The following is a 13312-nucleotide window of genomic DNA, read 5'->3' as shown; positions in this document are numbered from 1 at the left end:
TTATTAGTAACTGAGTCTAAAGCAGTGATCAGAGAGGAAGTCACAGCTTTCTGCATGAGGCTGACATCTGAACATAGTGCAGGCACATGGAGTATTAGCGCAGTAGCACCGAACAATATAGACATATATAGACATAGCTAAATGAGTCATAGAACTGAATACTAACTAAGAATTTGGAAACCTGCCTACACATTATTTCTGTGATCTCAGATACCTTTTATTTTTTGTTACATAAACAGAGCATGCAGCTCCCATAAACATAGAACCAGGCCTTTATGAACAAGACGGACATCTTGACAAAGGAAATTTAGAACAGAATTTTAAAATAATTATGGGTAGCAGACTTTTTCCTGCGCAGGGAAGTCAGGGCTGTTTTCAGATTTCTTTTATATTTTTGTGTTTTCTAAGTTATGAACACACTTTTATTCATCAAAAGATTCGTAACTATTTTTGCTTAAGGGCTCCTTTCTTCGTCTATAAACAGAAAACCACTTATCGAGCTTCAGTGAATGCATTTCAGGGTGGGGTGGCGCGTGTCAGTCTGCATATCTCAGAGGTGCCGTGTAACAGACGTGAAACCTCTGTGTCATAGGACGGTAGATTGTGGGTGGCTGGAGAAACTCTCTTCCACATGTCTGTCATCTTGAAACAAATGTAGAAAAGCAAGCATCTCAGCTTTTGATAGCAGACACGAGAACAGAGTTAAACACGAATGGCCGCAAGCCCGGGGTGGGTACAGTTCTGCTCCCATGGCATCAGGAAGAAAAATGCGTCAAAAGATCTCCCGAGTAATTTCGGAGCGTGGGGGTCACGGGAGAGGCTAGAAGGGGAGTGAGGAGGAAGGGGGGGAAGGAGGGGAGCAGAGGAGAATGTATAGCTCAATAGAAACAATTTTTAAAAGGGAGTGTCAAGCCCAAAGTCAAGAGATAGACTCTGAAGGGCAGGATGAGAGGAGGGGATGGAGTCCCGAGTGGAGATGAATGCTTTATTTTAGGCAAACCATAATTCAAATGTCAGTTGAGAAGCAAGAGTAGAGACTATTGCCTGAATTGTTTTAATTAACCCTGTTTCTAGTGGGTCCACAAGGAAGATGCCCTCACCCTCTGAATGTCCTCTTCTGTCTCTTTAGATCCTGGCCAATGTGATCATATTCATCTGTGGGAACTTGGCAGGCGCCTACCATAAGCACCTCATGGAGCTTGCTCTGCAGCAGACCTACCGAGACACGTGCAATTGCATCAAGTCCCGGATCAAGCTGGAGTTTGAGAAACGGCAACAGGTAAAATGTGTTCTTAGCCCTGTACCTGTGCATACGGGGAGTTTCAAGGATACTAGCTATTATTAAACACTAGCGCAAGCGTCTTTCTTGGTTTAAACTGGACTGGGACATCACAGCAGCGCGTGCAGGAGCTGTTTTCCACCCGGTTGATCATGGCCACCATCCAGAATCATTTTAGCATCAGGAAGGCCTTTCATTAGGGGCTGGTGGCTGCCGTTGTTTGCAGCTGTCCTGTGACGATTGTCAGAATAATGTCTAGAGATGTGCACAGGGGTTTACACATGGACCGTATGGAAATAGTACAAAGCATAATTGGTAGGACATTGGGAGGCCTGTGGGGACAAAGCATGCAGTGTCCTCCAGCTGTATTTCTATGTTGATTCTATGTCCAGTCAAGCAGACAATAAAGATTCACCATCACAAGGGCCACGGGACAATGGAAGTGACAATCATTAGTCTATTCTACACGTTTCGTCAAAATGTATTTTGGTGGTGGGAGGGAAAAATGATCACTTGAGTGCTGGCACTGGATTTCTGTTTGTGTATAGATTTGAGAATAGTAATCGGGTTCTTTTTCAAATGGGAACATTGGTTCATTTGTTCGGCAAATATTTAGTGAACAGCGTTGGTGCTGGGCGTGGGTCTAGGCATCTGGGTGCCTATGTCAGGGCATCAGTTTCTCACTGTTATTACCAACAATCTTGTGGATTTTTAAATTATCTTTTAACCTCCTATACAACTAATGTTAAATTCATCTGTTAAATACATGATGAGATTCCCCCACCTCCATAGTCAATGTGATCTCTTTTGAAAGAATTCAGATGAGATGCATCATAGCACACAAAGACAGAGTTTATTGTAAACTGGAGAACTCTCAGTGCGTGAGAGTGGCCAGCGGGACTGTTGCAGGGCAGAGCACTCTCCCTGTGTGAGTGGACGTGGCGCAGAGAGCACCAGAATGGCCTCCACTGAGGGTAGGCTTTGCACTATTACTTCTGGAATTTCTAGAACTGGCAGCCTTACCGAGGAGTAGTTTCCTATCTAGGTAAGTGACAGGCCACTTGGATTGACGCTTTTGAGAGGGATGGTGAAATGCTCTTTTCCCTTAGCAGCAAATAGTCATCTAGCAAATAAATATTACAACCTTCTGGGAAATCCGGGAAGTCGTTTTCCCACCTGGGCCAGAGAAGGCCTCAGATCCGTTTTAGCAGTAATCAGAGCTCTGCCGTCTCCCTTCTTGGTTCTCCAAGCTGCTGACTGGGAAGCGTGGGTCCATTCCTAACAACCTTCAAATCTGCTAAGAGCTTACGTACCTATCTACTAGATCTGTCAATACCAGCTAACAACCAGTTTTCTTTAGATATTTGTGCCCAGTTGTATTTAATTTCTGGATCCTGGAAAATTCCACCGTGTCAGTAAGCGGCCCTGCTCATTCACAGGTGGTGCTATCACACGGTACGTCGAGTTGTCCTGGGGAGAGATAAAGAACATGTGTTCACATGGATAGATCTCCAACAGACCAGGGAAATGATTCCATCCAATTTCAGATCACGGGAGGGTGAATCGATTGGGCTGTTTTCAGGACCGTGGATGACCCAGAAACAGCCTCATTACTGAGAAGCTCATCCAGCCTGGCTTTCAGGTCGTGCGAGCAGCCTCTCTGGAGCCTAGCCCGGCTCTTCTTTATACCTTCTAGTATCCCCAAGCAGTCAGGGGGTGAAGATGGAGTCTTGATCACCGCCCCCAGTGTTAGGGGGCTTAGCAGGTCCATCACCGTACACCTGGGGTCACTACATGGTGTTGCTTATTTCATTGCAATGGCTGTCAAGCCAGCACGTCTCAGAGACCACCACAGTACTCCCTGGCTATCCAGTGGTCATGTCTACAACTGCGTAGTCCAGAATTCAAAGTGCTTTTGAGCAGAAAGTTTCTCTTAGAAAATAAGAAAAGAAAATCAGCACAGTGGCTCAGCTGTTAGGAGCACTTACTGCTCTTGCGAGCACCTGAGTTCCATCCCAGCACCTACATAGAACATCTCACAACTGAGTACCGGTAACTCCAGCTCTGACGCCGGTTTCAGGCCTCTGTGGGTAACCATGTCATGTTCACATACCTCACACATATACACGAACACATAACTTTAAAAGGTACAATTTAAAAAAAAAAAAGGATAGAGATGCATCAGATTGGCCCCAATAGAATCAGCTAACTTATTTCTCATCACCCCCGGGCTCTATTTCAAAATAGTACTAAGGCTACAGGGAACTGCAGTTCCAGGGAGACGGATTATAGAACCTAATGTTTACAGTCACAGCTTTGACAAAAGCAGTGATTCAGGCTACTGACATCATCAACACATCATATTTCCTTGGCATGGCCCGGAGCTTTGGGAGAACACAGCATTCTTGTCTCTCTGAGCCAAGAAGTCTAAGTGTTCCTGGCAGTCCATGTGGTCACATCCGCCACACTCAGCTCCTGGGTCATGGATTCTCAGGGGCAGAGACTCTCGGACCCTCGTGGGAGGGAGCAGAAGGGGATGAGTTATTTTATGAGAGAAGCCAGAGATCATCCCTAGAATGAAGAGGAAAGACATGGGTAGCAGAAACAAGAATTCTGTTCTTGATGTTTAATAAAACAGTGTTTGGTCCATCGATTGTTAATGGTCCCCAAAGCTGGAAGTCCATCTCCAGAGACTGATTCCTGGAATGCGCTTTTCCTGCTGGGGAATCAGAAGGTGTGTTTCTAAAATGAGAATATGTGGTGGGTTTATTTTCAGAACAGTTTATTAAAAAGACAAAAAAAATCATCTTGCTTAAAATAAAACTTGGTGTTGTGGAGATGGCTCAGTGGGTAAAAGCATTGCCTTTTAGCCATGAGGACCCGAGTTTGAATTCCTTCAACCTCTGTGCAATCCAGACACACAGAGAAAGAATCCTTAATCTCAGTGCTTCTCTGGGGATGTGAAAAGTGGAGACAGGAGAAACCCTAAAAAGCTCATGGGCAGCCAGCATGGCTCAAACATCTAAAACACAGCAAACAAGAGACCCTCTCTGCGACAAGGTGGAAGGTGCGTTCTGATACTCCGGTTGTCCTCTTCCCTCCACATATGGCTGGCACGTACATGCCCCAATTCACATACAAGCAGCCATACATCTCTACATGGACACGCATACACACACACGCATACACACACACATGCACACACCTCTCAAGATGTTGATCTGATAGATTTGAGAATAATTAAGAGGAGAAAAAAAATGGCAATGTATGTGCCTTCATAGAATGGATTAGTCCCAGAACATGAGGCCTACCTGGTACCACAAACCAAACTGATGTCTTAGGTTCCAAGTGTCCTTCCTTGGGTCCTGGTCACTTGCTGTCACCCAGTACCACTAGCTTCCCATTGTAGTAAATAGTAATACCTTCATGACCTCTTTGTCAAGGAAGATGCATACTGTATAGCTAGGAAGTTATTTTTGCAGCCATTACCTAGATAATAAATACTGTATCCCAATGTCACATGACAGGTACCTCAAAGTGAGCTGATACCCACAAGTTTGAGAGGCCGTAATCTTGATTAGCTTTGTGAATTCATCTTCTCATGCCTAAGAGAGGAAAGTAGAGAGCAGGACCCCATAAAACAACCCTCTCCAACCCTGAAGAGAGCTATAAACAGCTGTTGTTCCTGGGACATATGTAAAGAATTGCCTGATTCTAGAAGCATTTGGTTCGTCTATCTGTGATGCTTTCCCTGGATGCCAATGAGAAGTCTGTCTAGATATTAATATTAATACATGATTAAAACATCGTGTAATATAAAAATGAGGAAAAAGAAAACCGAAAATTTTTTATAGCAATATTCTTAGAGTTGCACTTTTGCCCCAAAAGTGCCCGCATGTGGGTGCAGCAGCAATCACTATGTTTCATGAGGGAGGAACGTGTACACGCTCGTCCCTAGAACCGAGGCTGCCTTGGGGGCTGCAGAGTTCACCTCTGTGTGTCGACTGTTGCCTGCTGCTTCAGCTTCTGCGGGAAAAGCCGCAGTCACACTTGATCTTCACATGGCAGATGCTTCTCTGTCAGCCCAGGGCACAGCGTCTCTCTGGAGTATGTAATGGACTCTTAGGGACTGTGGAGAGCTGGCTGCAGAGCCAACCAAGAGCCCTTTCTCTTAACTGCTATAGCAATTGAAATTGATGTTGCCTCTGTGGGAATAAAAACTGATTTCTTTTTCAGTGTAGAGAGAATAAGTCTACTGGGCAAAGTACCCCCCACCTGCAACCCAAGCAGTTTGGAAGGCAAAAGGGGAGGACTGCCGTAAATTCAAGGACAGACTGGGCTCCATCGTGAGTTCCAGGAGATCCTGTCTCATGAAACCAGGAACGAAAAGAAAAACCAAGAGAATGGGGGAGACAGAAAGGAGAGAGAAAATAAATCCTTATTAGTTCGTATGTTGTCATCATTTTAAAGACATCAGAAGTGTTTTTACAGCCGGGTGTGGTAGTGCACACCTTTAATCCCAGCACTCCGGAGGCAGAGGCAAGAGAATTTCTGTGAGTTCGACGCCAGCCTGGTCTACAAAGTGAGTTCCAGGACAGCCAAAGATACAAAGAGAAAACCTGTCTCAAGAAACAAACAAACAAACAAAAGCATTTTTACAAAATTTATTTTGGTGTGGGTTCTGTAGATGGTACACACATTCCGTAGGAAACCCTAGCCAAGTGAGGCCAAGACACCTGGAGCCAGAGCCCTGTCGGAGGACAGCAGAATAGGGTGCTTGCCTTCCCCCTTCCAGAGTTCAAAGGATAAGCAAACAGCTTCCGTGTAACCCTGACTGGCCTGACCCTGGTTTTGGTTTATACCATTGTGCCGCGCACCATGGTCCCCGTCTGTGCTCTATGTGCTAGAACCCAGTTCGCAAGCTTCGGACAAGGGGCTGGAGGTTGAGAATACACACGCAGAGACAGACCACCAACACACAGACCTTCTGACACTGGTACCAAAAAAGCCTCTCTTTAATAGCACCTTGGAGGCTTAAATACCCTGCAGCCAATGGCCAACTGGTGAAAATCCCATCCTCTGATCCTCTGGGCAAAGCAGAGCTTTTAGTCACTTCAATTAGAAGGCTCTAGACAGGGAAGAGCAGCTAAAGGCCAGGACTTAATTGGTCCCAACACCATTGCAAAAAAAAAAAAAAAAAAAAAAAAAAAAGAAAAACACCAAGAGGGAAACTAGTGTGTTCAAGGTCACATCCAGCTATAGAGCTAGTTCTAGGCCAGCCTGAAGCGCATGAGACCCCCTTTCCAAAACAAGCAGGAAGCTCCTCATCTGACCACGTAAGGTGACAGTGATGTGGATATGGAGGATGGTGTCTGGAATCCGACCGCGTTTCTGTTTACTCCCATAGCAACGCCACACACGGCTTTTGCCCTGTGCCCACACATGTAGACACTGTCTGAGTGACTGGATATAAACTCACAGTTTGTGAGTATGCTTGCTGAGGCCTCTGTCTCTTGTGGTGGCTCAGTGCGGCTTTCCTGGAGCAGTCATTGGGAGTGTGTAAACAGAAGAGGTCCCTTGTCATGAAGGACTTCTAGATGGAAGCCCTACTCGCTCACTCGTCAACTGCCCTTCTAGTGACTGGAATATGCACAAAGCAGGAGAGAACCAGCCCTGTCCTTACCCCCCGTATATCGGCACTAAACGGTAGAAGTGAGCCGCCCCCTGGTCTGTGTTATGTTGTGTTTGTGTGCCTGCTGGTGAAGGGTAATACTTGATGGCACCCATCCTTGCATTGTATGTTAGGTTTTCACGGGACAAGCTTCATGTTTTGTTAAGACAAAGGGATTTTAACTAAGAATACTGTTTCTGTGGTGGGAATAATGGCTCAGCGGTGAAGAGCAGTGGCTGCTTTTGCTGAGGTCCTGGGTTTCATTCCCCACACCCGCAAGGCAGCTCACAACCATATATAGCTCCAGTTCCAGGAATCCGACACCCTCTTCTGGCCTCCATGGCAGAACACACGCGTGGTACAAGTGTATACATGTAAGCAAAGCACCCATACACATAAAATAAAATTTAAGAAAAGAAGTATTTCTTCTGTTTCCTCTCTTGGAACTTACAGTTGGGAGTGGCTGCCAACTGTCTTTGACAGCCCCCTCTCTCCATGCTCAAGGTTGCTTTTAATCATCAGAATGGACACTGCAGGGGGAGGACACTCTGATGAGCAGACTCATTATTGCCCCTAAGTCTCTTTCTTGGCATTGACAGTTAGGAGCCAAGGTGGCATTTTGATAGTGGTCCCCTCCCCAGGAGGCCAAGTTGGACATAGAAAAGCAGAAAGAGCTGGAGCTGGAAAGACCTCCCACTGTAGCTCCTGGAGGACTGAAGTAGCAGATTTCCTTGCAAAGTCTTCCCATGAACTTGATCAGATGGTGCATCCTGCAGAGAGAGCAGAATGTGAACAGCCCAAGTCAGTTTGTGTCATCGTGATAGTCTGGCTCAGATGTGCTCGCTCTGCTCAACTCCTGCTTCCTCAGAAACAAGGAGCTAAAGGCTCTCTAGTCCTGGGAACTGTTTGTGATGTGTCTGCTGCCTTCGATGTTAGAGAGTGTCCGCTGCTGTCTTTGGCGTCTCCTCCCTGACAAGGAGGTCTAACATCTGTCCTTGGTGCCACGACTTTCTGTTTATGGCTTGGGAATGTTATACGTGAATATGTGTCTTGATCAAATGCATAGCCCACTCCCCTCAGATCCTCCCATAGTCTCCCGCCAGGATTCCCTCCCGACTTCCTTTATCCTGTTTGAAGCCCACGGAGTCCAGCACATGCTGCTCGTTTGTACTTGGCTGCATCCGTCATTCCAACCCGCCAGAATAGCATCAAGAACGGCCTGAGAGCTTTGTGCTACCGTACATGGGGTTGTGCTCCGAGGAAGCTGGGCTGGAATGAGCCATGGAGAAACCTCAGGAAGACTGTCCTGAAATGATAAACCATCGGGGTGGGTGCTTTCAGATGAGAAATAGGATCAGTTCTGGGAGAAATTAGTCAACAATCTTCAAAGCAATTCTTTAGTTAAAAAAACTGAGACATTACCCACTTTTTTATTTTTTTATTTTTATTTGTTTGTTTGTTTATTTGGGTTTTCAAGACAGGGTTTCTCTGTATAACAGCCTTAGCTATCCTGGAACTAGCTCTTGTAGACTAGGCTGGTCTTGAACTCACAGAGATCCACCAGCTTCTGCCTCCTGAGTGCTAGGATTAAAGACCTGTGCCACCAACACCCGGCAGCATTACCCGTTTTTGGAGATTGCAATAAAGGTTGTACTGTTAACATTCTTTTTTAAAAGGAACAGAAAACATCCGGTGAAAGAACAAGAAAAACAGAGAGAAGCTACCAAAAATCATCATCAAACTTGCTGTCTAAGGAAAAGCAGAAGTGCAGAGGATTCTAGAAGGTCACAAAGGTCAACAATGTGTTTGTTCTTTATAAAAATGGATGCTCCTCTAAAGAAAAAAAAAACAGAAGAGAGCCTCTTAATGATCAAGGGTGCCCAAATGTCTTTCTACCATGGTCATACAAAAGTCTAATGGGAAAATAAAACTCCCAAAGTTTTCTCCATGTGAGAAACTTCAACAATACCTTCTGCCAGTCAAAACACCCCAATTAGCAAGAGAAACACTTGGAAGCAGTTGCATTACTCCAGACTGTGACAAGCTAACACTGTTGATTTCAGTAGAAAGGCTTAGAGCCCAGGATGCTGTTCTGGGAAGGACACGGGCTTTGCTGTTGCTGATGCCATGGAAGCTTCCAGTATTTTAGGGTGATGACATTTTATTTTTTAGGATGAGGCATCTTGACACATTCAGGAATGTGTGGTAGGAAAAGCATAATCAAACAGGAAGGATCAAGCGTGTTCCGCATCAGTTGATGTGTGAGAAAAACAGGAACTATAATATAATTAATATTTAGAAAGCAGTTCGAAACTCTCCCATCCTGGTCTCATCATGCATCCTTTTGATGCTTGCCGCTTACAGGAGAAACTGCGGCCCCATTTCAGAGTCTTCTGAGACCACTATCATGTTTTTGTTTTGTTTTGCTTTTATTTTTCCCTGGGTATTGATCGCAGGTTTGATATTACAGCTTTTTACTAGGAAGTGGGGGGCATTTGGGATTTATCATTCCAGACCCACTCTCTGTTGTGCAGCCGCTAATCCCACACGCACATGGGAGGGTCAGGTAGCATGAGCACAGACCCTCCCCTCTATCCCTTGTGTGCTCGCTGAGTCATTGCATTGTATTTCTGCAGACTGAGAGTTAGGACCAATGTAAATACTCTGTGGATGCTTCCATGCCTTTCCTCACAAACTCTTGTTGGGTGTGACCAAGTGTCCTGTCATATAAAGTGTGGTCCTCATCTATTGTAGGTCCCATGCATTCCTATAAGATTGCGACTGTAGGAGACATCTTACCAGGAAGGCAGGGAGGAGCTAATAACCAAACATACAAAGTAGCAGAGCAGCACTTCCTCATAGGTCCCAGAAGAGAGAGGATAGCACACAGGTTCTGGAGAGGGAATGAATCTGAGTGTTGTGAGTCTGAGAGCCGCTCCGGCAGCTTTCCTGAAGAGACACCTGTTTGGAGGCTTTAAAGCAAACAGGTACTGTCTCCAGTTGCTGAGACTGACTGACCGCGGTGTGATACATCTGTGTAGTCTATACCAGAATCAGGGCCGTGAGGTGAATAGAATAGAATCTGTAAATGCAGGAGAGAAGGGTACCAAGGAGGACACACCAGGCACGTATCTGCATTAATTACATCAAGGAAAGGGATGGGCAAGTACATGCTGTGTCCAAGGTGAACCAGTCTTGCTTCTAAAATGAGAAGGGCAAGTTTACGTTTAAAACAGGGGCAGCATAAAATTATACACATTCAATATCTGAAAGAAAATCCAGATTGTGTGTTTCAGTAAGAGCCAAGATAATAAGGCTCGTAGGGCATATCAGTCAGCTAACCAAAATGCTAAAGGAGTCAGGATAGGAAGAATGGCTCTCAGTGGCCTCCTGTCATCACTGTGTTTCTCAGGACCCTGGACCAATCGTGTAAGACATGAACAGTTAATAAAACAGCTGAGATTTTGTGGACAGAAAAGGGTGGTTTAGAAGTCGCCATGAGCGTGGTGCTTCTCGCATACAGAACTGGGACATGGAGACCTTGGAGATAAATGGCATGAAGACACTTCCGAACCGCAGACAGCTTGTGCCCTAAAGGGAGCTGCTCTTTTGTTATACCTGGCACCGAATAAAAGCAAAGAATGCGGAGGAGTGTTTGCTAAAGTCCTCTGCACCACATAGGATCCTGCCCGTGGTGTGTTTCATTATCTCTGGCATCACTGCTTAAATTATGCATTGACTGTTTCCAGTGTGTGTCGTTACATTTTCTGATGGATTGTCGTCTTCTAGGTTATTTCCTTTTATTCAGAATCATTCATTTTATGGAAGGGGAAGAGAGTAATACTGATTTTTTTATGTATTTTTTCCTATACTATGAAATACTACCATGTTTAATCTAGTCTATATTTTTGATTCATTCTGCCATTAGCTACTAACAAGGGTTGTAGGTCAGATAGAAACAATTAAAAAGTTATTTTAAACAAATAACATAGAACTATGGAGGAAACAAAGAATTCACAAGACTCAGGGAAATAACCAGAAATAGTTAAGACAAAATCTCAAGCACCGATGAAGTTCAGAGCTTTAGTAACCAGGGAGGATACATCACAAAGGCCATGCTGAAAACATCCATTCATGCCAGGCTTGGTAGGACACACCCTCAAACTCACCCCTTGGGAGGCAAGGCAGCTGGATCTCTGTGAATTGCAGAACTTCCTGGTCTACATAGTGAGTTCTAGACTGGCCAGGACTGCATGGTGAGACCCTTTACCCACATAGAAAATTATCTGCACATATCACTGAATGTAGTATCTTGAGCTAACTACTCACTGCATTTCATATCTGTGCTGATGAATGTCACTAAAGCAAAACATGGCAGAATATATAGGAGTGGGTGTCCCATGGGCACTCGGGGACGCAAGGAGAAACGTGGACAGCTGATCTTCACCGTAAGAAAGGAAAGTGGGCCGGGGAAGACTGAGAACCTTGGCTCTAATGACAAGATGCTTTCTTGGGATTGTGTGTCCTGAAAATTAATGACTAAAATTTGAAGGCTTTGTTGAAAAACGGGAAAACCTTTCATTAAAGATTAATACTTCATCAGCTGATATGAGAGAATAGTGAATGTAGATAGAATATTCCACCCTGGAGAAAATTGATGGAGCTCTCAAAGTTGCAGATGAATAATGGGAAAAAGCTAAACTTGTCGTTAATTCAAGTTTGTGGTTTTACGTCCTCAAGAAAAATGTTCATTTCATGACAGCACATTAGCATTTTGCTTTCTGGGACCTCTCAATTTGATTTGATTTGACTGGGAAGGGACCATTATCAGAATGCTGACTGAAACCGACCAGATCAAGAATATTATTGTGCAGAGAAAGAGAAATATACAAATTTTATGGTAGTTTAGCTGTTTCCTGGATAAAATAGGTTTAGCCAGTCTATCTCTTGTTATCTTTCTTTTTCAACGAAATAGAGCAATCTGGGTCATGTTGTCCGAGTCTAAAGAAATCATAACTAATGAATCCCCGAGCTGAGGATGCCATGAGCTTGGGGAAATTTGCTTTTCTCGTAGGTCATAAAAAGTTTTGAACTTGTTGGATATTCTTCTCCTCATTTGGGGTGACCATGGACAGCAAGATGAGAACTGTGAGCTTCATCATTGGCTCGTGTCCTTCATCTATCCCTTTCTCAGTGAATTACCATGAAACTCACTCATCTCTTTGAAGCCACTGACTAGTACAGGTGTCCCAGTGAAGGTCAGCAGAGGATGGGCTGAAGCAAAGGCGTTTGTGTCACGTGGAATCAAGAGCCCCATTTCATCTGCCCCACGACTTTCAGACAGTATAAACCTCCGCCTAAAGCTTTCTTCGACTTATGCTAAAACTGACGTTGTACAAAACAAAGACATAAAATACAAATTACCCAAAGTTCCCAATTCATGACTTGCATGAATGAGCATGGGGCTAGCTGTGAATCTGTTCTGTTGTCCCCTTTTGGTGCTATGCTAATGTGAAAAGTCCCAGGAGTCACGCCTTACTTTTAACCTCAAAAACTGAACTGTATGTGTGTATACATAAATAAATGGTTATCTGCACACTGGAGAGGCTGAGAACCCAGCAGTTGCTCTACCGACAAAGCTGGTGTGAAAATCCTATAAGATTCCTGAAGAGACATTGACCTTCAGTCCATGTTGGAAGTCTGAAGACGTGAGACTGGTGCCAGCCACAGCAGCAGCAAGCACGTTCCTCCAAAGGAAGTGAAGCAAACATGCATTCCTGCTTTTTTTTTCTTGGACTTCTTTGTGTCCGGGCCCCAGCTGAGACGTGCCTCTGACTCTGAGAACAGGTCATTCTGCCCCAATTCATCCCCTATGACAACACCCAGGGGTGTGTCTCTTAGGTGTTTCCAGATCCCATCAAGTTGACAATCAAGATTAATTTTCATTTGCTTGGGTTACAGGTCATCATCAATCAAGTTCTTGTCTAGCAAGCTCCAGGCCTAAATTCAATCTCCAGTCAAAAAAAAAAAAAAAGAAAAAAAAAAGAAAGAAAGATTAGCCGTTATATTATCATAGGTTTAGATCAAAGATTTGTGCCACCTCTACGGCTAATAAATGCTTTCTCAGAATACTTGTAGCCTACAGTTGGGCAAAAATCCTCTAACATCAAACCTGACCTTGAGCTTCCCCTATTGTTGAAGGAGGCTACTAGTTAGTTCCAGGTCACTTAGCCCCAAAATAATTACGCAGAAGCTGTATTAATTAAATCACTGCTTGGCCCATTAGCTCTAGCTTCTTATTGGCTAACTCTTACATATTAATTTAACCCATTTCTATTAATCTGTGTATTGCCACGTGGCTG

General features: G+C 44.5%; 1 protein-coding gene across 1 annotated transcript in view; it reads left to right on the top strand.

Moving 5' to 3' along the window:
* The window catches only part of Adcy2 (adenylate cyclase 2), a 333563-nt gene that overhangs the window by 189785 nt on the left and 130466 nt on the right, over window positions 1-13312 (top strand). The window contains exon 4 of the mRNA XM_041632131.1: window positions 1130-1279. Within this exon, the coding sequence (XP_041488065.1) occupies window positions 1130-1279 (150 nt within the window). The remainder of the gene's footprint in view (window positions 1-1129; window positions 1280-13312) is intronic.

Source organism: Microtus oregoni, unplaced genomic scaffold, assembly GCF_018167655.1.
Source record: "Microtus oregoni isolate MIOR12 unplaced genomic scaffold, Mior012 000040F_ref0000088, whole genome shotgun sequence".
Taxonomy (NCBI): domain Eukaryota; kingdom Metazoa; phylum Chordata; class Mammalia; order Rodentia; family Cricetidae; genus Microtus; species Microtus oregoni.
The sequence above is the reverse complement of the archived record's forward strand: the minus strand, read 5'-3'. Positions and strand labels throughout refer to the sequence as shown.